Source organism: Terrapene carolina, unplaced genomic scaffold (genome assembly GCF_002925995.2).
Source record: "Terrapene carolina triunguis isolate 2854851 unplaced genomic scaffold, T_m_triunguis-2.0 Scaffold517, whole genome shotgun sequence".
Taxonomy (NCBI): domain Eukaryota; kingdom Metazoa; phylum Chordata; order Testudines; family Emydidae; genus Terrapene; species Terrapene triunguis.
The window spans coordinates 2,082,405-2,103,672 of record NW_020664868.1 but is presented as its reverse complement, the minus strand read 5'-3'; the positions used below and the strand labels follow the sequence as shown (position 1 = coordinate 2,103,672).

Below are 21,268 nucleotides of genomic sequence, written 5' to 3'. Positions count from 1 at the left end.
CCCAAATCTTGTATAAAGGGGGGTCAAATGGGGTGTCTAAGACAAGGTTATGGTTTACTGGTTATAATTAGGCTGTCTATATGTGTGTATCAGTTTTGTAGTTGAAGTTATGAATATTGGCTCTATACTGTCTGTATGGCAAACTTATGCTATGCTTCTGGGTGACATCCCAGACAAGCTGGGATTAGCTCTGCCTAGCCTGCTTGATGGCCCATTAAGGACCATCAGCTATACAATGGACCCATTGAGAGAAGGCAAATATGCCTTGTAACTCAGCAAAGTATGCAGGGACTGGCCCATGTGACTCCAGACTCCATCTTGCTGTAATTTTCCACAGTAAGAACAAAGAGGTGTTCTTACACCTGGAAAAGACTATATAAGGCTGATGCCTCATCTCCATTGGGTCTTCAATCCTGCTTCTTACCTCTGGAGGAACTTTGCTACAAGCTGAAGCTTTGAACAAAGGACTGAGGACCCATCCCAGCGGGGGATGTATTCCAGAGACTTGATTTGAACCTGCAGTTTATTCTATCGCTGCTGCAAGCCTGAACCAAGAACTTTGCCATTACTGTATGTAATTGATTCCATTTAACCAATTCTAACTCTCATCTCTATCTTTTTCCTTTTATGAATAAACCTTTAGATTTTAGATTCTAAAGGATTGGCAACAGCGTGATTTGTGGGTAAGATCTGATTTGTATATTGACCTGGGTCTGGGGCTTGGTCCTTTGGGATCAGGAGAACCTTTTTTCTTTTACTTGGGTATTGGTTTTCATAACCATTCGTCCCCAGAACGAGTGGCACTGGTGGTGATACTGGGAAACTGGAGTGTCTAAGGGAATTGCTTGTGAGACTTGCGGTTAGCCAGTGGGGTGAGACCAAAGTCCTCTTAGTCTGGCTGGTTTGGTTTGCCTTAGAGGTGGAAAAACCCCAGCCTTGGGCGGTGACTGCCCTGTTCTAGCAATTTGTCCTGAATTGGCACTCTCAGTTGGGTCCCGCCAGCACCGCATCGTCACAGCGGGGCAGGGAGGGAAGGAGCCAGACCCAGATGTCTTCCATGCTGGGGTCAACCCGGAGTCACATCAGTGCCCTCTGGGCCAGCTCCTAATCTCATTTACACTGTGGTGCACATCCAGAGTCACTCTCCTTTCACACCAATTCTCTCTCCGTTCACACCAATGCTCCTGGAGCCAGATCCGGATTTCATTTACACTGTGGGGGAAATACTCCGCTGACTTCAGTGGAGTAGGAGCCAGACTGGAATTGCAGTTACAGACGAGTGTAAATCCAGAACACCTTCCTGGATGGCAGCGGAGTCGCTCCAGAGTGACTGAGATCAGAATCTGCCTTTGTGAATTCAGATCTACACACCCATGATGCACAGGCCAGCAAACAGTTGGGCCATAGTGCTGTGGGACCCAGCTGTTCAGGGTTGGAGCTTGGACCCCTGAGTTCTAGTCCTGTCTCTACCACTGGCCTGCTTGGGCAAGTCACATCTCGGCTCTGTGCCTCAGTTTCCCCTCCTTAATAATTACCTAACCCCAATGATAATTAACCCTGGCACTGCTGGGCTGTGGTCACCGCGTTTGAACCTGCTTTTTCCGGGTGCTGAATTCTTCTGGATGTGTTTCCCCGAGAGCCGTCCTCAGCGTTTGGCCATGGTTTCTGTCTCACGCATGCTGTCTGCCTGTAGCTCGCTTGTAGAAATGCCCTGGGGGTGTTTCTCAGAATTGCAGCTCGCTGCTCTTCCAGAAAATGGACTGACACAATAAACGGAAGAAAAGACCAGAACGCTTGGCCATGTCTTTGTCTGTTTCGTGGGCATCAATGAGACAAGGGGGAAAGACAAACCGGTTAATATCAGGCATGTGGAAGGATGGGGGGGAGGGGGTGTCAGACTTTGGGTAACTCACTTCTTGTCTCTGGGCCTCAGTTTCCCATTGCCTGTCCTGCATCTCGCTCGTCAGTTTTTTGGAGGTGGGAACTCAGCACCAAGTGATCAGGGAAGTGGGTAGGGTGCTGGACGGGACTCAGGACACCTGGGTTCTCTTCCAGCCAGTGAGCAACTGGACACATCCAGGCCCCACTGTGTGCCTCAGTTTCCCCTCCCACCCTTTGTCTATTGAGACTGTAAGCTCTTGGGGGGCTGGGGCTATCTCTCACTCTGTACCTGTGCAGGATTGGGCCAAACTCTCAACCGGGGCCGGTAGGTGCTACCGTAATACACCTAATAAACACCACTACCTAGCGCTTGTCAGCCATGGATCTCAACGCGCTTTACAAAGGAGGACTGTGGGGAAACTGAGGCATCGAGTGGGGGAAGCAAGTCACCCAGGTTCCAGCGCCGTCCCCCGCACAGCACGTGCGTAGTAAAGAGAATCGCTCCCTGCCAAAGGGCCGAGAAGTGAAGCCCTGTCTTGGGTCAGAAACCGGCGTCTTCGAGACAGAGCCCAGTAATTTTCAATATAGCGAAAGGTTAAGCGTCGGCCGCCCTGTGGTTCTGCTGGGAGGCCGCGGCAGCTGCGGATTTTTATGATCAACGTAGGGAAGGCGCGGACTCAAACGAGTGGGTGACACAAAATGAGATGTTTACTTTAGCGAGCGCTAAGCGATGCCGGCGGGGAATTGATTGCTGAAGTGCAAGCGAGGGGCTGCTCATCGCAAAGCGCAATTGGAGCCTCGCGTTCGAGCTGATGAGCTCTCAATAAAAAGTGAGCGTGCGGGGAAAACGATCTCGCTGACAGCTCGGCGCGACGCAGCCGCTCGATGGGCATCGCGAAAGCCGGAGGGACACGCGGCGGGGCTGAAAGTGATATTGACGATAGCATCACAGGGATGGGCATAGCAAGACCGTCCCCCCCCCACACACACACACAGCAGCCTGCTTCCGCTCCGCAAGAGGGGAGCCGGAGCAGAGATCGGGCAAGAGAAATTTATGATGAAATTAATGATCTGGATGATGGGATGGATTGCACCCTCAGCAAGTTTGCAGATGACACTAAACTGGGAGGAGTGGTAGATACACTGGAGGGTGGGGATAGGATACAGAGGTACCTAGACAAATTAGAGGATTGGGCCAAAAGAAACCTGATGAGGTTCAACAAGGACAAGTGCAGAGTCCTGCACTTAGGACGGAAGAATCCCATGCACTGCTACAGACTAGGGACCGAATGGCTAGGCAGCAGTTCTGCAGAAAAGGACCTAGGGGTTACAGTGGACGAGAAGCTGGATATGAGTCGACAGTGTGCCCCTGTTGTCAAAAAGGCTAAAGGTATTTTGGGCTGTATAAGTAGGGGCATTGCCAGCAGATCGAGGGACGTGATCATTCCCCTCTATTCAACATTGGTGAGGCCTCATCTGGAGTACTGTGTCCAGTTTTGGGCCCCACAGTACAAGGAGGATGTGGAAAAATTGGAAAGAGTCCAGCGGAGGGCAACAAAAATGCTTATGGGGCTGGAGCACATGACTTACGAGGAGAGGCTGAGGGAACTGGGATTGTTTAGTCTGCAGAAGAGAAGAGTGAGGGGGGATTTGATAGCTGCTTTCAACTACCTGAAAGGGGGTTCCAAAGAGGATGGAGCTCGGCTGTTCTCAGTGGTACCAGATGATAGAACAAAGAGCAATGGTCTCAAGTTGCAGTGGGGGAGGTTTAGGTTGGATATTAGGAAAAACTTTTTCACTAGGAGGGTGGTGAAGCACTGGAATGGGTTCCCTAGGGAGGTGGTGGAATCTCCTTCCTTAGAGGTTTTTAAGGTCAGGCTTGACAAAGCCCAGGCTGGGATGATTTAGTTGGGAATTGGTCCTGCTTTGAGCAGGGGGTTGGACTAGATGACCTCCTGAGGTCCCTTCCAACCCTGATAGTCTATGATGAAATGAAGAGAGGTTGAAAAGAACAAGGCCATTCCAGGAGAGAAGAAATCAGAAGGAACGTGGCTAGAGGCGTGTACAATCCAGAAAGGTAGCCGAGTGCCCCTGTTGGCTCGGATTATTGTCAAACAAGGCCCTGATCACTGGTCAGAGTCGTGGGCTGTCCAGGGAAATTGAAAGGCAACTGATCGAAGGACCACACCGTTAACCTGTGGAACTCACCGCCACAAGATGTCACTGAGGCAGAGAGCTGGTATCCTCAGGACTGCACTGTGGGGCAACTTCCTGATCACTCCCACCCTGCTGGCAGATAGAGCAGGCTGATGTCCTTGCTGCGCCATGCACAGCACGGGAGGTAGAAGCAAGGGCTACACATGTACCTAGATAGCAGGGTCACCCATAAGTATGTCAGGGAGGATAAAAATGTATCGGGAACAGACACACTCCTAGGAGGGAGGCAGTGGACAGAGCGCTGGTCTGGGACTCGGGACACCTGGGTTCTAGTCCACTGGTTTGCTGGGCAACCTTGGGCCAGTCACTTCCCCCCCCCCGTGCCTCAGTTTTCCCCATCTGTAAAATGGGGATATCGATACCAGCCTCTTTTGTAAAGTGCTTTGAGATCTCCCTGCTGCTAAGAGCGAGGGATTATTATTAGCTGGGCAAGAACTACCCTGTAGGCAGGTTTTGCAAGATTTGAAACCGACATTCGTCCCTCCAGAATGGGGGGCTGTCTCCTGGAAAGCAGGGACCCTAGAAAAGGTTTAGTGATCATGGCAGACAAGCAGCTCAGCGTGAGGTCCCTGGGTGGCGCTGGGGCTAGCAGAGCTGATGCGGTCCTGGGATGTATACGTGAGGGTAGCGAGGGGATTTCACCTCTGCGCACAACCTTGATGAGACCAATACTGGGCTAATGCGACCAGCTCTGGGGGCCGTGTTTTCAAACGGACGTTGAAAGCTGGTGAGGGGGCAGGGCAGAGCCACAAAAATTCTTTGAGGGCGGGAGAAATTGCCCCGGCAGGGAGAGACTTTAGGAGGTCAGTCAAAGAGAAGAGACAGAGAGGTAAGTCAATCCCGATATCTAAACACCTCCACGGGGGGAAACCTATCGGAGACTAAAACCGCCCTTCAATCGCGCCAATGGCTGGACGCCAAACCCAGACAGATTCCCGCTGGAAATCAAATTTTTCACAGTGCGGGCGATTAACCGTTGCAATGAACACGGCGGGGAAGGGGTGAATTCTCCATCTCTGGAGTCAGATCCCGGCTGGCTGCCTTTCTGGAGGACGTGCGTTAGCCAAACTCAGCACCAAGGGATCGGAATGAAAGTCTCTGATCGGTTCCATGGGTCAGGCACTAGAAGATCCGACCGTCCCTTCATGCCTTACAAATCTACCCGCCTAGAAAGTAAGACTCTGGGATCAGGTGCATTTTCCTGCCTTCCTGCTCTGGGATTTATAGACATTTCTTTTTGAAACCAAATGATACGGACCAAATCTTGGACCCCTTCTGGCCTTCTGTCACGGAGTCCCCGGGCAATGCTCTGGAACTGCTCCCCACAAAGCCAGTCAGGACTCTGGGGGAGCCTCCTCTCTCGGAGCAGACTGTCTTCAGGCAAGAAGCTTACACGGCTTCACCTTCCTGGGTCTGACCTTGGAGCATTCAGCATATGCCCCTCCGTGCGCTTCCCACAGCGAGTCCGCCCAGGTGGGGTCCTGGGGAAGCCAAAGGGTTCTGCACCTCCCACTTCGCAGTCAGATGTGACTCTCAGCCAGGCAGTAACACAGAGGTTTATTAGATGACAGGAACACGGTCTAAAACAGAGCTTGTAGGTCCAGAGAACGGGACCCCTCAGCCGAGTCCATTTGGGGGAGGAACAGCGAGCCAGACAACCCCGTCTGCACTCACTCCCCGTCCTCAGCCAGCTCCAAACTGACTCACCCTCCAGCCCCTCCTCTCTGGCCTTTGTCTCTTTCCCGGGCCAGGAGGTCACCTGATCTCTTTGTTCTCGAACACCTTTAGCTATCCCCTTGCAGGGGGGAAGGGCCACGGCCATTAGTTGCCAGGAGACAGAGTGTTGGCCATTTATGCACACTGGCCTTTATCCCACCACCTAGAGACTTAAGAAATGCATAGGGGAAACTGAGGCACCCCTACAGTATTCAGAGGAAACATTACGAACAGTCCCACTTCATCACCCCTTCAAACCTCTGAATCGATTCATCAGGCCCAGCTACTCCAATGGCCCATCTCTGACAGCGGCTGGTCCCAACTGCTTCAAAGGACTCCTGTCCCTCTCTCGGCCTGCGGCCAGGAGTTCCCCAGGTTAATTTGGCCTGGGTGTTTAAAAAACAAAACCAAACAGCTCTTCCTTCCATCAACTTCAATCTGGCCACGTTTGGGTGGCCAGCATTGGTGGGGACAGTTTACCAGTTTAGAGGCAACAATTTCCTTCAGATTTTCTTTTTTTAATCTCTGTTGGGATGTTATTGGTTTGGGGTGGGGGATTTTAGGGGGGTTGGTTTTGGGGGGAGTGGGGTTGGGTTTTTTTGTTGTTTAAGTTTACAAAAAAAATAAAAATCTACCTCTCAGGCCTGTTTTACTGGGCATCTTCCCCTTCAGATGCCAGATGGTTTCCGATTCCACTGAAAAGCCCTTTTGATGGGTGCTGCAGGGCCCCCTGCTGGCGGTTCCCACACCCTGCAGCTTGGGACACAGCACAGGTGACAAAGGGACCCAGCTGTTCTCTGGGTCCTTGGCTGGGTGGTTTCTGCTTTAGACGTTTCGAAACGGGGCCAGGTTGACGCATTAGAGGAGCCACAAACCGAGGCTGAAACTCACTGGGGCAGGGATTGTCTTTCTGGTCTGGGTTTGTACAGCACCTGATACAGCAGGATCCTGGCTACTGTAATATACCTAGTAGCAACAAAAATGTACAGCACCTGGCACAATGTGGGTCTAGGCCATGACCGGGGTGCCTAAGAGCTACCATAATACACCTATCAGTCAATATTTGTTCTTCCAATAATTTATATCCCACATGCAGAAAAATATAATCTAAGATCGCTCAGATATTCCCAAACTTCCCGGATTCCAGAAGATCCCGCACTTTTGCTAGGCCTGGCCGTGGATTTTCTGCCACTTTGAGCTGGGGCCTGGGAGTCTGGGGTTGAAAGGGCCAAGGACTGTATAACACAGGCTTGGTGGGGTGGGACATAACGCGTGACAGAGACCCAGCTCCGGGGAATGCACCCAAACCTATCCATGCAGGAAACTCTGAGCGAGGTGTGAGTGTGCTGCTTCCCAGTCCTTGTATTAGAACCCAGGAGTCCTGGCTCCCAGCCCCCCTCCCACTCTAACCACTAGATCCCACTCCCCTCCCAGAGCTGGGGTTAGAACCCAGGAGTCCTGGCGCCCAGCCCCCCCTGCTCTAACCACTGGACACCACTCCCCTCCCAGGGCTGGGAATAAACCCAGCAGTCTAGGCCCCCCACTCCCACTTTAACTAGTAGGCCCTGCTCTCTCCCAGAGCTCAAATTCGAACCCAGCAGTCCTAGCTCTCAATCTTCTGCACTGACCACTAGACCTTGCTGCCCCCTGGAGCTGGGAGAACCCAGGAGTCCTGGCTCTCAACCTTCAGTGCCGACTGCTGTTCCACCCCCCTTCCTGATATAAAGCATCTCCTGGATCTGTGTAAAGTAGAGCCTGATGCACAAAACTGGCCCCTGGCATCCGGATCCTCATTTCATGTCCAATTCCTGGTCCCTATCAGAGGCCAAACCCACCCTCACCCCTCCGAACCTCAGATCTCCCGGCACCTCTGACCCAAACAAGCGGGGCCTGGCCCCAGCTGCCGTGGCTCAAACTCTGGCCAACCTGCCTCCAGCACCTTGCTGACTTTTGCCCCTTGGCATCAGCAGAAAAGTTTTTTCGTGTGCCCCCAACAGACTTGAGCCCCCGTGACTCCCGCCGGTTCGGTGCAAACCAGAGCGAAAACCACCCAGCAAAGCAAACTCGCCCTGGGATTTCGTGAGCAAGGGGAAAGTCCTCTTTAGTTCTTCCTGGCGTGGTTTCCTATTGGTCGAGACCTCACGCACAGAGGGGCAAGCTTATGCTAACATTGTACAAAACCTCTCCAAATCTTACGTCACTTAGCCAGGATACCACCTAGAGTTTTCTCTCCAAAGATCATTCCCCTGCAACCCGGCCTGCTTGCACACACCTGCCCAACCTTTCCATTTTCCCTTTCCAAACGGGCACCAAAAGCCAAAACATGTTTTCTATTTGCAAGGTTACAAACAGAAAACAGCCGGGGCATAAAAGCCGTAGCAATGGAGCAGCAGAGACACAATCAGCAGCGAAAAGCAGGCAGAAAGGGATCCCAGCATCCAGAGGAATCGACCCGACGTCCGGGCAATCGCTCTCACAGGTAGGCTTTAGGGCTGATCCCAAATTTTCTGTCGAAACTTCCGTGTGATGGGAAAATGGGGGAGGAAGGGTTTGCCCGGATGAAAGTTTTCGCAGAAGGTGCCCGCTTTCCACAGAAACGTTCCCGTTTTCTCAGGAAAACCCAAACCAGATTTTTCGGGGCTGCAAATTTTTTTCATTTTCGGCTTCAACTTTTCTAATTTTCTTCTGAACGTGTTCAGGGTTTTGGCCTAAATTTTTTAATTTCTGCCCTAAAAAATAAAGCTGCTTTTGGTCTAGAATGATTTTGCTTTTGGCAGTTTTGGGCCTAAACCGTTCGGAGTTTCAGCTAAAACTTTTCAGGGGTTGGCAGCTTTTGGGTGAAAATCTCTCTCTCACTTCAAATGAAGAAAGTTTCGGGTCCTTGAAGTTGTGGAAAAGAGGCTGACTTCAATGGAGTTACGGCCAATTACCACCAGCTGGTGATTTGGCCTTACAAAGTCAGGACAGTATTAACCCATTTTAGAGAAGGGAAAACTGAGGCACTGAACAGTGACACAACTCAGCGCCCAAGTAACACAGTAGCACTGAGATAGGACCGAGCCATTGTGATTCCTTCGGCAGCATAGTAGCCCCGGACCAGATTCTTGCCTTGTGCTAATCACCCCATTACTCAATTTGCTGATGTAAATGTTGTTAAAAAATAATTGAAATCCAAACTGCGCCTGGCAATGAACGACTTCGCTTGGCAGACTCCGGCAAGTCCCGTAATTATCTTCTTGCGTTTCTGAAAAGAATCAGGCTTTCGCCACAAGCACATCCACTATTTTATTTATCTGAGCTTCCCGATACAGTAATTATGCAATTACGTCTGCCTGGGAGTAAACACAAATACAGCCTGGAAAAACCAGAGCTTCGTTCTGCTCCTTCTGTTCCTATCCACCCCACGACACCCCTCCTTTCCTCTCGCCATCCTGCCCTGGACACACTCATCGTAAGAACACAGAACAGAAGAATGGCCACACGGTCCATCTAGCCCAGTATCCTGTCTTCCAACAGTAGCCAATGCCAGGTGCTTCAGAGGGAATGAACAGAACAGGGAATCACCAAGTGATCCATCCCCTGTCGCCCGTTCCCAGCTTCTGGCAGTCAGAGGTTTAGGGACACCCAGTGCATGGGGTTAGATCCCTGAGCATCTTGGCTAATAGCCATTCATGGACCTGTCCTCCAGGAACTGATCTCATTCTTATTGAATGTTGTTATAGTCTTGGCCTTTACAACATCCCCTGGCAAGGAGTTCCACAGGTTAACCATGTGTTGTGTGAAGAAATACTTCCTTTTGTTTGTTTTAAACCTGCTGCCTATTCATTTCATTGGGTGACCCCTAGTTCTTGTGTTATGAGAAGGGGTAAATAACACTTCCTTATTCACTTTCTCCATACCAGTCACAATTTTATAGACTATCATATCCCGCCCCCCCTCCGGTCATCTCTTTTCCAAGCTGAAAACTCCCAGTCTTTTGAATCTCTCCTCATATGACTACATGCATCTGACGAAGTGGGCATTCACCCACGAAAGCTTATGCTCCAATACGTCTGTTAGTCTATAAGGTGCCACAGGACTCTTTGTCGCTTTTTACAGATCTAGACTAACACGGCTGCCCCTCTGATACTCTCCTCATATGGAAGCTGTTTCATCCCCTAATCATTTTTGTTGCCCTTCTCTGGACTTTTTCCAATTCTCATATCTTTTTGAGATGGGGCGACCCGCGCTGCATGCAGGATTCAAGGTGTATTCATCCATCCATCCCCACACACTCCCTTCTAGCTATCCACCCCTCCCGCCCCACAAACTCATCTATCCATCCACGTACTCCCCGCCCCCTTCAGTTCCTTGAAGTTCAATAGAAGTCAACTCCGATCATTAGGTCCGTGGGCAAAAATGACCATTTCGTTCTTAGAGCCGAATGATCGTACTCCCGCAATTTCTGTGCTGCAAACGCCTGCCAAGCGGGATGGAGAACGACCGTAACACACAAGGCAAACAGCCAATTCAATTGCTGCAGCTCGAGGAGTGAAGCAATCCCGCCTCGTTGGTATTAATTAGAAACCAAACTTAGCAGAGTGTTGATGAAGCCGGCTTAGCAGAGACAAAATTGTTTCTTTTCCCGAGGAAGCATTCTTTAAGATCCATGGAACCCCGCTGGATTTTTAATTATACGCCGGCGTCAGAGACTTACTCACACGAGTCGCCCCCATCTGTGACGCGAACGCTCTCCGTGGACGTCCCAGAGACGTGTGAAGTTGGCCACACAGGGAAACTCGCTCGCTGTGGGCCTGGCATTCAGCGTGTGTGAGATCGCGTAATGCCAGGGGTCAGGCGCATTTCAAGAACGAGAAACCGGACACCCCGAAGCCAAGGGGAAGCCAGTCGGCAGATCATTACGGAACATGAATATTCCCGCGCAGGGCAAGAAGGGAGCGAGGTGGCAGGGACCGGCTTGTTCTGTGTGTTCCTAGGTCACCTAGCAAAATGGGAGCCTGGGCGCTACCGTAATACACCTAATAGCAATAAAATGTACAGCCCCCAGCACAGTGGGGTCTTGGTCCAAGCCTGGGGCTCCTTGGTGGTAGGAGAATACAAAATAAATGACTAATTGTGACATTTCCCCTCCTGTTGCAGGGTAGCTTCACCCCGTCAGCCCCTTAGGGCAGTCTGGCCCCATAGACTGAGTCGCTATCGCTGACCTGGGCTTTGGGACAGTAAGGCCTAGTGGTCAAAGCCTAAGTAGCCGTCCTTCCCAGGGTGGTACAACCCCATGGCCAGAATCAAAAGGGCTGTCCCAGAGTTCAGGACAATACGGCCTAATGGCCAAAGCCTATGCAATGGCCTTCGGCAGCCCAATTCACCTCCCTGCCCGTCGGCGGTGTCCGCGGCAGGTTGGACGGGGCAGGGGGACCCGGGCCCATCCTTCTCCACCGGGTCTCGACCCAGGGTCCTCGCGGCTCAGTCTCGGTCATCCCCTTCCCCGGGTCGCTTCCTCCCCTTTCTTCCAACGCGGGGGTCCCTCGGCATCGGCAGCAACGCTGGGGGGCTGTTGAGGTTCCAACCCAGAATCCACGTCTGCGTTCATTGGCTGCCACGCCAGAGCTGGGCTGTTCCCTCCGCTAGGCTGGTCCCCATGGGAGCATGCCCAGCAGGGGCAAAGAGGTGTGTGGCTTCCTCGGCCCACAGCATGGGGTTAACCCCCTCCGGCCCAGTGTGGGGTAGGTACACCCCCTCCCCCACCGCAGTTCAGCCCCCGCGGGCCTAGGCACTCGTTAGAAAAGCTGGCCCCAGTTGACAATGAAGAGCCAGTGGAAAAATCTGGCCACCAGCTCTTGCTGCATGGGTCTGGCTCTCCTGCTCTGCCCAGGGGCGAATTTAACCCTGGAGGAGAACCTCTTGCCTGTTCTAGTGACTAGTTCTGCTAGAGGACAACGACCTCTTGCTAATGATGTCACTCCACCAGGGCACGTCTACACTGCTCGCGAAGCTCAAGCTCTGACTCGTGTTGGAGCCCACGCCCGCCTCCCGTCCACACACAAACCTGTCTGACTCGGGTCAGCAAACACGCCGGCTCCAGGCCCTTGGATAGGAGGGTGGGTCAAAGCTCATTTCTGCTGGGACTCGGGTCCCAGCCCTGGCCTTTTGCAGTGCGGACGCAGCTCAGACTGCAGCGCCGGCTCAGAAGGTCCGTGTAGTGCAGTGTGGATGCGTTACCGCGGCTGCCAGACCCGGGTCCAGCAACTGCGAGTCCAGGTTTACCATGCAGTGTGGACACGCCAGCGTGGGCTTCAAATCCCCAAGGCCAGAAGCCCGGGTCCCGCAGACTCACCTTAGCGGGCTGTGTATAGAAAAAGGATGTGACACTGATTAAGGCAGACTCTGGAATGCAATTCCCTGCTCTGCCACCCCCTTCCGATGTGACCCTGGAGGAGTCACGCTGCCGCTCTGTGCCTCAGTTTCCCCATCTATAAAAGGGGATAACAGCACTTCCCTACCTCGCGTGTGTGTCGTGAGGATCAGTGCGGGTGCTGCTCAGATACTATGGGAAAGTCAGACACAGAAGGACTGCGGCTAGCTCAAGTGAAAGCAATCTGGACTGGCGGTTGATGAGTCCAAGCATGATTAACAGAGGGGCTCCCTTGTGTGAACAATGGTGGGGGGGTTTTTGGTTTGTGGGGGGGGAAATTTAAAAATAAGAAAAAAAATAGTTTCAGGTCGAACCGAAAAGGAAATTTTTCAAAATTTGGAGCCTATTGAAAAGTCTAAAAAAAAAATTTTCATTTGGGGTCAAACAAAAGGCTTCCTTTCAGTTTTGACCAGTTTTGATTGCTCTCGAAATAAAACTGAAGGATATTGGAAGAACAAAGTCAGGCCAAACCAAAAATACCCTCAAAACATTTGACCAAATCAATTCGACACAAGCGGACACCAATTGGCAAAAACATTTTGGGGTCACCAGGTCCCCCCACCCCCAAAAGTTTTGGCTGAAAAATTTCTCTCTGCCCTAATGTTTTGTGGGGAAAAGACCATACTTAGGAGATTTTTTTTTCTTCCAGACGCAGTCACTATGGTCCGGACGCTGCTAGTCTCAGCTTTCCTGCTGGTATTGGTGGAAGCTTTTGCCGAAGGGGCTCCAGTAAAGAATTGCCAACTTTCCCAATACAAATCCATTTACCCCCCATATAACCAAGCCTTTAAGGACTTCAGGGATAAATACGTGAGTAGAGGCTGATGTAAAACCGCTGTCCGATCCCTCGGGAACTGAAGAGTTAGGACAAGGGGTGGGGGTAAACCCCAGTACTGGAGCCAAACTGTAAATTTCATGCTGCCCCTGGTAGTTTCAGTGGGATACAGGAGGAAGTGATTGCCACTTCCTGTCCTAAAGGGTGGTGCGAGCACGGCTGTGCGGCTGCCCAGCCACTGCCGCGTTCTGCCCCAGAGGTGGCTGCATCTCAGCACTGGGTGAGGGATCGTGGTATAAACAGCCGCCACGTCCCACCACAGAGGTGGCTGCATCTCAGCACTGGGTGAGGGATCCCAGTCCCCCGTCTCACCCCAGAGACGGCTGCATCTCATGGGTGGCTGCCGAGAATGGAGTCACTCTAGGGTAAAGTGTGACCCTGCGTTGCTCTGATGCCCGAATGGAAGACGTTTCGCTGCGTGGGCAAGGAACGACTAACCACCTGCATTGCCTTTCCCCACAGAATGAGATGCTCCAGGACCCTGCTGTGGACTGTTCCGCCGGGATCTTCCGCCGGAAGCTGGACGAGCTGTCGGTGAGAGACCCCACGGCGGAGACACACTCCCAACCTGACTCCCTCTCCCCCTCTCTGCCCCATCCCACCCTTCCCCCTCCCTTCCTCCTACCCTTCCCTCTCCCCCACCCTCTCCATCCCTCTTCCCCACCCCATGCCTGGGCAATCCCCCAGACCTGCCCTCTGACCCCAGCCCTGAGGGTCCCCTGCTGCCCCCCTCTGGTCTCATACAGACATCCCTCTGCTGTGCCCCCCAGGAATGTCAAAACTTGCTGGTGCTGGAGAAGAAAGTGGATGTGACCATCAGGGTCATTCAGAACCTCAGCGAGCCCGAGCTGGTCAGGAACGCATCCAAGCCCCTGGAGATCCTGGCGAGTATCCAGGAGGACCTGAGGAGCTGTGTGAGTACCAGCACTGATGACGACCACAGGGATGCAGCCGCCTCTGGGGTGGGACGTGGCAGCTGTTTATACAGGGATCTCTTGCCCAGCACTGAGATGCAGCCACCTCTGGGGTGGGACACAGGAGCTGTGTATACAGGGATCCCTTGCCCAGCATTGAGATGCAGCCACCTCCGGGGTGGGACACAGGAGCTGTGTATACAGGGATCCCTCACATAGCGCTGAGATGCAGCCCCGCTGCGTTGGTTCAGCGATTTTAACACGGCCGTCCCAGCCTAGCTGCCCTCTCTCTCCCCACGTGCCCCTGCAGTTGGATGGGATCTAGCAAGCTCTGGATTGTTCACCTCGCTCCCCACCTCAGAGGCTGCTGCATTTCCGCGGAGGGTTTCGTGGATTCCTGAACTCGGGGCTAGGTTCCACCCCCTGGGTCACAGCCTAACGGAGCACAGAATCTGGTTTGTAACGAACATCGGAGTCTCCAGGATGGATCAGAGCTGAGGACGGTCTAACCCGGCATCCCCTCTCTGACAGCAGCCAGCATCCTGATCACTAATGCCCAGGGATGAGTTTAAACCTGGAAGCAGACGCCTCAGTTTCCCTGCCAAAAATCTTAAAATTAGCATTAGCTCTTATAACACCAGCGATTCTTGTGCGCCATAGAAACATCCCTTCCTAAAGCTTGCTAAATTCCTGCCAGGCACATCACCACCTTCCCCAGTCTTGCCTCAGGCTAGCTGCTGCCTCAGTTTCCCCACCCCCATGAGCTTTTCCAGAAAACACCTGCCCTTCCCAGCCGGGGCTGATCATAGACCAGGGTTGGCTGGCCCCAGGCTCTTAAAGGGGCAGGCCACCCCGTTACACTGAGCTCGCCAACTTCCTGTGCCAATGAGTTCCAAAGGCCAATTGCCCGTCACGTGAAAACGTATTTCTTTAGAGCAGTTTAAGGTGAGCTGAAGGCAGCTTCTTTCAGTGCAATGAGTATCTGGATTATATTTTTACACACACACACACACACACAGCAACTCACAACTACTGCTCCCTTCTAATATACCCCACAACCTGCTGCATCCCGGCCCAGACCCTCTTGCGCCCAAGCTGGGGAAGTAGCTCCGGTCGCTGGGCCCCTTCTTTTCCAATGAAATCCAACGTGCCGCGAGCCAGCCGGGAGGGAATTGAAAGCCGGGGGAGTCCCTGGGTGGGAGACGTTTCCATAAAGATGAGGCTGGTGCCACCCAGCGAGCGGCAGGCCGAGCACAGCTGCTGCCCGCCCTCGGCACGCCAGAGAGGGGGCCGTTCGTAACACCTTCTGCACCGTCTTTCAGATCCAGCGGAAGGGCCTGGATGGCGACGTGGCTGCGCAGCGGCCCATCCTCGCCAAATGGCTCCGGAAAGCCCACGCCGGAAAGAGTGAGGTGAGGATGCGGGACGGCGCCACGGCCCTTTGCCCTGTCGGTCTGGGTTTGTACAGCGCCTGGCATCTGGGGGATCCTGCACTGTGGCCAGGGCGCATAGGTGCTACCGTAATGCACCTAATAGCAATACAAATATATAGTACCTGGCACAGGAGGGTCCTGCTCCATGGCCGGGGTGTCTAGGTGCTACCGTAATACACCTACTAGCAATACAAATGTACAGCACCTGGCACGGGGAGAGGAGGGTCCTGCTCCATGGCTGGGGTGCCTAAGTGCTACCGTAATGCACCTAATAGCAATACAAATATATAGTACATAGCACAGGAGGGTCCTGCTCCATGGCCAAAGTGCCTAGGTGCTACCGTAATACACTTAATAGCTATACAGGTGTACAGCACCTACCGCCATGGCGACCTGGTCCATGGCAGCTACCGTAATATACCTAGTAGCAATAAGAACTCATCCCAGAGATGAGTTTAAACCTGGAAGCAGAAGAACGTACAGCACCTGACATAATAGGGTCCTGCTCCGTGACTGAGGCTCTTAGGTGCTCCCCTAAGGCCACTGCAGATAAATCCCTGTTCAGCTGCACCCTGGGGCATTGGGGCCAGTTAAACTAAGATGGGGAGGGGCACCCTGAGCCGCTGAGAAGGAAAGACACCATTGGGATAGTAGTGAACTCTCTGCACATCTGTACATGCTGGCTCGAGTCACAACACTACAACCCTGTGTCCTATCCCTTCTGGTGCTGACAGCTAGCGGAGATTCTCCTTTAGCCCAAGTGACCCGAGTTCTATCCCCTGCCGCCGCCACGCACCCCCCCAGCGCTCCGTGCCGGGCTCTGAACCTGCGGCTGTGACAAGCTGTAAAGCCCTCTTGCTATTTCTCTGGTCCTAGGGGTCTGCCAGATGCCTGGAGGAAGCTGTGATCTTCAACCTCTTCCGCCTACTGAACGATCTGCAGAACGTTGCCCACAAGTTCAACGAGTCCTGCCACTGAAACCCTGTCGCCGTCTACCTGCCCTGCTGCCACTAGACCGGACATCTACAGAACTGAAAAGGGGGCGGTGGGGGAAGAGGGAGAGAAAGGGTGGGTGGGACCTTATATATTTTTAAGTATTGTATTTGTTATATACCAGGAGAAGATGTAGCTTTCTCCCGACTCGCCTTCTCAGGTCAATGTCAACCCCTCGGATTGCCTCCTGCCGGCCTCCTCAGAGATTTACTAGCCGGTCCCCTGGCTAATTGCCTCTCCTTTACGAAACTAAGGCCTAACCTTTTCGAAAGGGCCTCGCGATCAGCGTGGCCAGTTTCGTGGCTTTTTATCCCTGATTTGCAAACTCACTCTGAAGCGGGCGGACAGCGTTGTTGGATTTCCAAACTGTTGAACTTTCAAAACTCGTGATTCTGAAATTTCCAATAGTTCTCCGCGGTTTCATGTAGACGGCGCTGGTTTCTGCTCACTAGCGAGAGAAATTCAACCCTGTGTAGAAGGAGCGCACGGCTACCCAGGGGGTGAATTTCACTCCAGCCGAAGAAATTCTGCATTCGTGTTTTAAGGTGCAATCTGCCGTCCCTGGCTGCAGCAGTGTTACAGGAGGTGTGTCTTATTTATGTAATTTATTTTCAATCCCTGGAATCAGGGGGGTCATTATTGAAACTGGAGTTTGATTCGATATTTATTTATTCACGGTTCGTCGTCTATGACTTAGATCGTCTGTTAAGAGAGACTTTCCGTCCGACATGGCGCAAGGAGCCGACTTGTGTGTACATGCAATGCCGCCCTCTGCTGGGGGGGATTGAGAACTGCTCAGACATGTGTCATGTGCCCTGTACTGCTAATGGAGGGTTTTTTTAATAATTATTTATTATGTGAGTGGCAGGGAGCCTGTGATTTCAGAATGGGGAGGGAGAATCTGAGCTCTCTGCACTGTATCATTTTGAGTGATGATGGAGACATTTCGCTTTGTCCTCGAGCCTTTCCTATCGCGGTGTTGTGCCTTATGGCAGGGTTAATAAAAAGGCTGGTTAAAAAATAAAAAAGCACACGTATTTCTTGCCATCTGCATCGCCCCTAGGGCTTGGGCCGGGCTGGGAGAGCAGTTCTATTTGCATCATTCTTGGGGCTTTCGAAGGCCGTCCCAAAAGCACCTGCTGAAGGAAAGGACACGGGGCAGCTTTGAATAAGACATGTTCGTTCGCGGCACAGCAGGGATCAAACCCACCAGCTCTGGGTCTTGCCGCGCTAGAGCAAGTGGTGCTCGGGGGGCGGGGCTTCGGGCGGCGTGGTGCCCGGAGGGAGGGCGGGGGCTTCGGGCGGCATGGTGTCCGGAGGGAGGGCGGGGGCTTCGGGCAGTGCTCGGGGGGGCAGGGCTTCGGGCAGCGTGGTGCTCGGAGGGGGGACAGGGCTTCGGGCGGCGTGGTGCTCGGAGGGGGGCGGGGCTTTGGGCAGCGCGGCGCTGGGGGGGCGGGGATTTCGGCGGCGCTCGCGGGGGGCGGGTACGGCGGGGCGACGCTCTTCTTTTTTGCCTGGGGCGGCAAAAAAGTTAGAGCCGGCCCTGCTGCTAAGAGACGGGAGGGAAGGAAAAAGATACACACCTCCTGCCGGGACACTTGGCTAATGTCGCCTTAGCCACCTGCGAAGAGACATGTGGGTCCCTGAAGGCAGGTCTGGTGGGGCAGACCCTGGACTCCCGGGTTCCATTCCCAGGGCATTCGGGGGATAGGCCACATTCTCTTGTGGGAGCTCGGGCTGTGTAGGGTCTCTCCGTGCCTCGACTCGCGCAATGTCAGACCCGCAGGCCAGCGACAAGAAGAGAACCCAGGTGTCCTGCCTCCCCGGCCGGGGGCCGGGCACTAGGCCCACAGAAGCTAGTAGCAAAGCACCTTGTGTAACCCACACACCTGGGTGTGGTGTTGTGTCCCATCTAGCGGCACCGAGACCACTCAGCGAGCGAGCAAACGAGTCTGCTACACAGCATTAGCTAAGCGCCAGAGGTCCCAGGTTCGATCCTGACGACCGGGGTCTGTCAACGTTACACTTGCTCAGGTTACGGATTCTGGCTCTGCTGTTCCCTCCCGTCCTCTGGACTCGCTCTGCTTAGCCGCACCGGCCTCCCCTCTAAGCTACTCAGCAGCCAGTTAACCGCGCCAGCAGGACCCAACGAAGGCCATGCAGGGCCCATGACACACCCCACATGTGGGCCGTCCCCTTCCCCCATCCACGGGATTGCAGCAGTTTAGAGCGAGAAGGAACGGGGCCGTTCATGCCTCTCCCAAGCTGATTTCCGGCTCGGGCAGGGCACGGTCAAGGTTTTCCCCACACCGAGGGCTGGGCGCAGCCTTGTAAAGAAACCGCCATCCTGATCTCCCCATGCAGCCCCTGCCCCAGGCGCCTCCAGCCCCGCTGGGCCTTGCTAACGCGCTCTCAAGTTGCTGGAAACTCCCAAGTGGTTCCAGACCACCGGGATCTTCGGCCTCTCAACAAAGCACCAACCTGCACAGGGGGTCCCCGCACCCTGTAAACCAGTGGGGTTGGTTGACTCATGGGCCAGCACAGCCGCAGCACTCCCAGATTTTTCAGGAGCTTTTCTCCGGGAATGGGTTTATTTCTCCAAATCAGACCAGCTCCGCGTAAGCGAGGTGGGGCGACTGGGTGGCCTCCTCTCCCCGTCCCCTGAGCTGTTCCAAGGCCTCTTACCCAAGACCCATCACCTGGGAAGCCGCTAGTTAGTCCCAGGTGGTGGTGAGGGGCTAAGCCCCGCCCCACCCTGCCAGGCTCCTCCCACCTGAAGGAAACCACGCCAGGAAAGTAACCACCCCGTAGCACCTCTCCAGAGGCAGCTCGCCCGCCAAGGCGAGGGGGGTTTGCAGGACTGACAGCCCCACCCGGGGACTCCCCCACAAGGCCTCTATAGACAAAGGCAGGGCTGTTCTCCCAAGGAAACAGACACCCCCAGAGATTTTACTGTGAGGGGGGTCGATTTTCACAGTTAGTAGCGACTCGCCGCCCTGTACCCCCCGTTGATGGCTTGCTCAAAGTCACTGCTGGAAAAGCGAGGACTGGAACCACCACCAGAGAGCCAGGCCAGCATCCTAATCACCAGCCTGGTCTTCGTTGCATGCAGAAGGGCTTCAAAAATAAGTTAATAAGTAACAATACTTCCCTCCTCTGTCCCTGCTATTCCCAAGGGAATACCGGGTCCCTAGCAGAGAGCATTGGGCTGGATTTTACAAAGGGATTTAGGCACAGAAAGCAGCTAGGTGCTTCACGGGGATCCCCCTAGGTGCCTCCTGGTGTCCTTAGGGGCCTACCTGCCGGTAGAGATCGGGCCCCAAGTTTCGTCCACTCGGCTCTGGAAAGGATCCGGCATCCCCAGGCGGGGAGCCGATCTTGCAGATGTTTGCAGAGCTGCCTGGAGAAGGCCACGTCCTTGGGAATGAACTTGGCTGGAAGCAGATGAAAGGATCAGACTTCCCCCTCCCCACTCGGTTCGGGGCCGTGACCCGGGGGAGGGGAGGGATGGATGGCCGGGGGAAAGCACACACCTGTCACTGCCGCAGAAGTGGTGGGAGCTTGTTATGTGTCGTTCCAGCTGGTGGGAGTGGGGGGAAGGGGAACTGCTCTCCCTCCTGCTGGGGGGGTGAAAATGAAACCCTGGCGTCCTAGGGCTGCAGGGAAGGCAGGTGGCGGCCGCTTGGGGAGTACCCGGAGCAGCCCTGCGCTGGGGCCAGGGGATCGCGTTGCTCATTTCCGCGCTGCCAGGGAAACTGAGGCACAGAGCGAGTGAAACAACTCGCCCAAGGTCGCGCGGCACAACCAGGACCAGAACCCAGCTGTCCTGACTAGCAGGACGGACTGGGAGTCAGGAGGCCTGGGTTCTCTTCCCTGCTCTGGGAGGGGAGCGGGGTCTAAAGGTTAGAGCAAGTGGAGGCCGGCGGCAGGACTCCTGGGTTCTACTGCCAGTGATATCTCGTGGTTACAGCACAACCAGTTTGGGGAGCCAGAACTCCTGGATGACCTCTGGGCCCTCCCAGGCCTCAGTTTCCCTAGCTATAAAATAGGGGGAGGACAATAACACTTCCAACTCCTCCAAGCCCAATGGGGGGCAGCGGTGAGTGACCTCCACCTTTCCAGGGGGAGCAGCCCCCATCCCCGTTAGCTGCCCCCCCCCCCAGGTGCCCGCGTGAGGCCTCAGCTGGGGGAGCTCCCTTGGCAGGACACACGGTGCTCTGCTATGCCACCAGCTTTCCCTTTTCCCACCCTTATCACACCTGCCTCTGGCGTCCTTGGGCTCCGCCCCCGGCAGGACCCCTGCCTCAGAAGGGGGGGGAGGCTCTATAAACGACAACCGCTGCGGCGGCTCCCCCATCGGCACCGGGACGATGGCCACCGCTCACCCCCTGCTCCTCCTTCCTCTGCTCCTGGCCTCGGCCTGGGCCCAGTGCCCGGCGCCGGCGGATCTGAAGAACGCGGACGGGAGCAAGATCTGTGCCCAGCTGTACACCGACGACAGCCCCTACTACGCCCAGTGCTGCGGGGGCAACGTGCTGCAGGTGCAGCCCGGCAACGACGTCCCCTACATACCACTCAGCTGGAACGACAAGATCTCCTCCCTGGTGGTGGCGCCGCGCTGCGATCTCAGTGTCTGGTCCAGGACGGGCAAGAAAGGCTACAGCCGCAAGTTCAACAGCGGGGTGGTATATCGGCTGCAGGAGATCAAGAAGGGGCTCTTTGGGAACTGGGATAACTCCATCTCCGCCTACTACTGCAAGTGTAACTGAGGCGAGGCCAGGGGAGAAGCAGTGAGACCAGGCCTCCAACCGGGCCAAGCTTTTATCCCACCGCTGGCACCAAACCTTCCGCCGGGCCAAGCCTTTAT

The 21,268-nt window shown here is 54.3% G+C and overlaps 2 protein-coding genes across 2 annotated transcripts; both read left to right on the top strand.

The window, feature by feature from the left end:
- Positions 1–12,886: 12,886 nt before the first annotated feature.
- Positions 12,887–16,386, top strand: LOC112114097 (interferon lambda-3-like). The gene is made up of 5 exons (XM_024210650.1): positions 12,887–12,955; positions 13,524–13,595; positions 13,832–13,975; positions 15,298–15,387; positions 16,285–16,386. The coding sequence occupies exons 1-5, from the start codon at positions 12,887–12,889 to the stop codon at positions 16,384–16,386; spliced, it is 477 nt and encodes a 158-aa protein (XP_024066418.1).
- A 4,385-nt stretch (positions 16,387–20,771) lies between these two features.
- Positions 20,772–21,170, top strand: SYCN (syncollin). The gene has a single exon (XM_024210653.1). It carries the CDS (start codon positions 20,772–20,774, stop codon positions 21,168–21,170), a length of 399 nt encoding a protein of 132 aa, XP_024066421.1.
- The last annotated feature ends 98 nt before the right edge of the window (positions 21,171–21,268 follow it).

Coding starts and splice junctions, on each gene's coding strand:
- LOC112114097 (XM_024210650.1), top strand. CDS start 12,887: ATGGTCCGGACGCTGCTAGTCTCAGCTTTCCTGCTGGTATTGGTGGAA. Junction 12,956..13,523: donor CTTTTGCCGAAGGGGCTCCA/GTAAAGAATTGC, acceptor CTTTCCCCACAG/AATGAGATGCTCCAGGACCC. Junction 15,388..16,284: donor CCCACGCCGGAAAGAGTGAG/GTGAGGATGCGG, acceptor CTCTGGTCCTAG/GGGTCTGCCAGATGCCTGGA.
- SYCN (XM_024210653.1), top strand. CDS start 20,772: ATGGCCACCGCTCACCCCCTGCTCCTCCTTCCTCTGCTCCTGGCCTCG.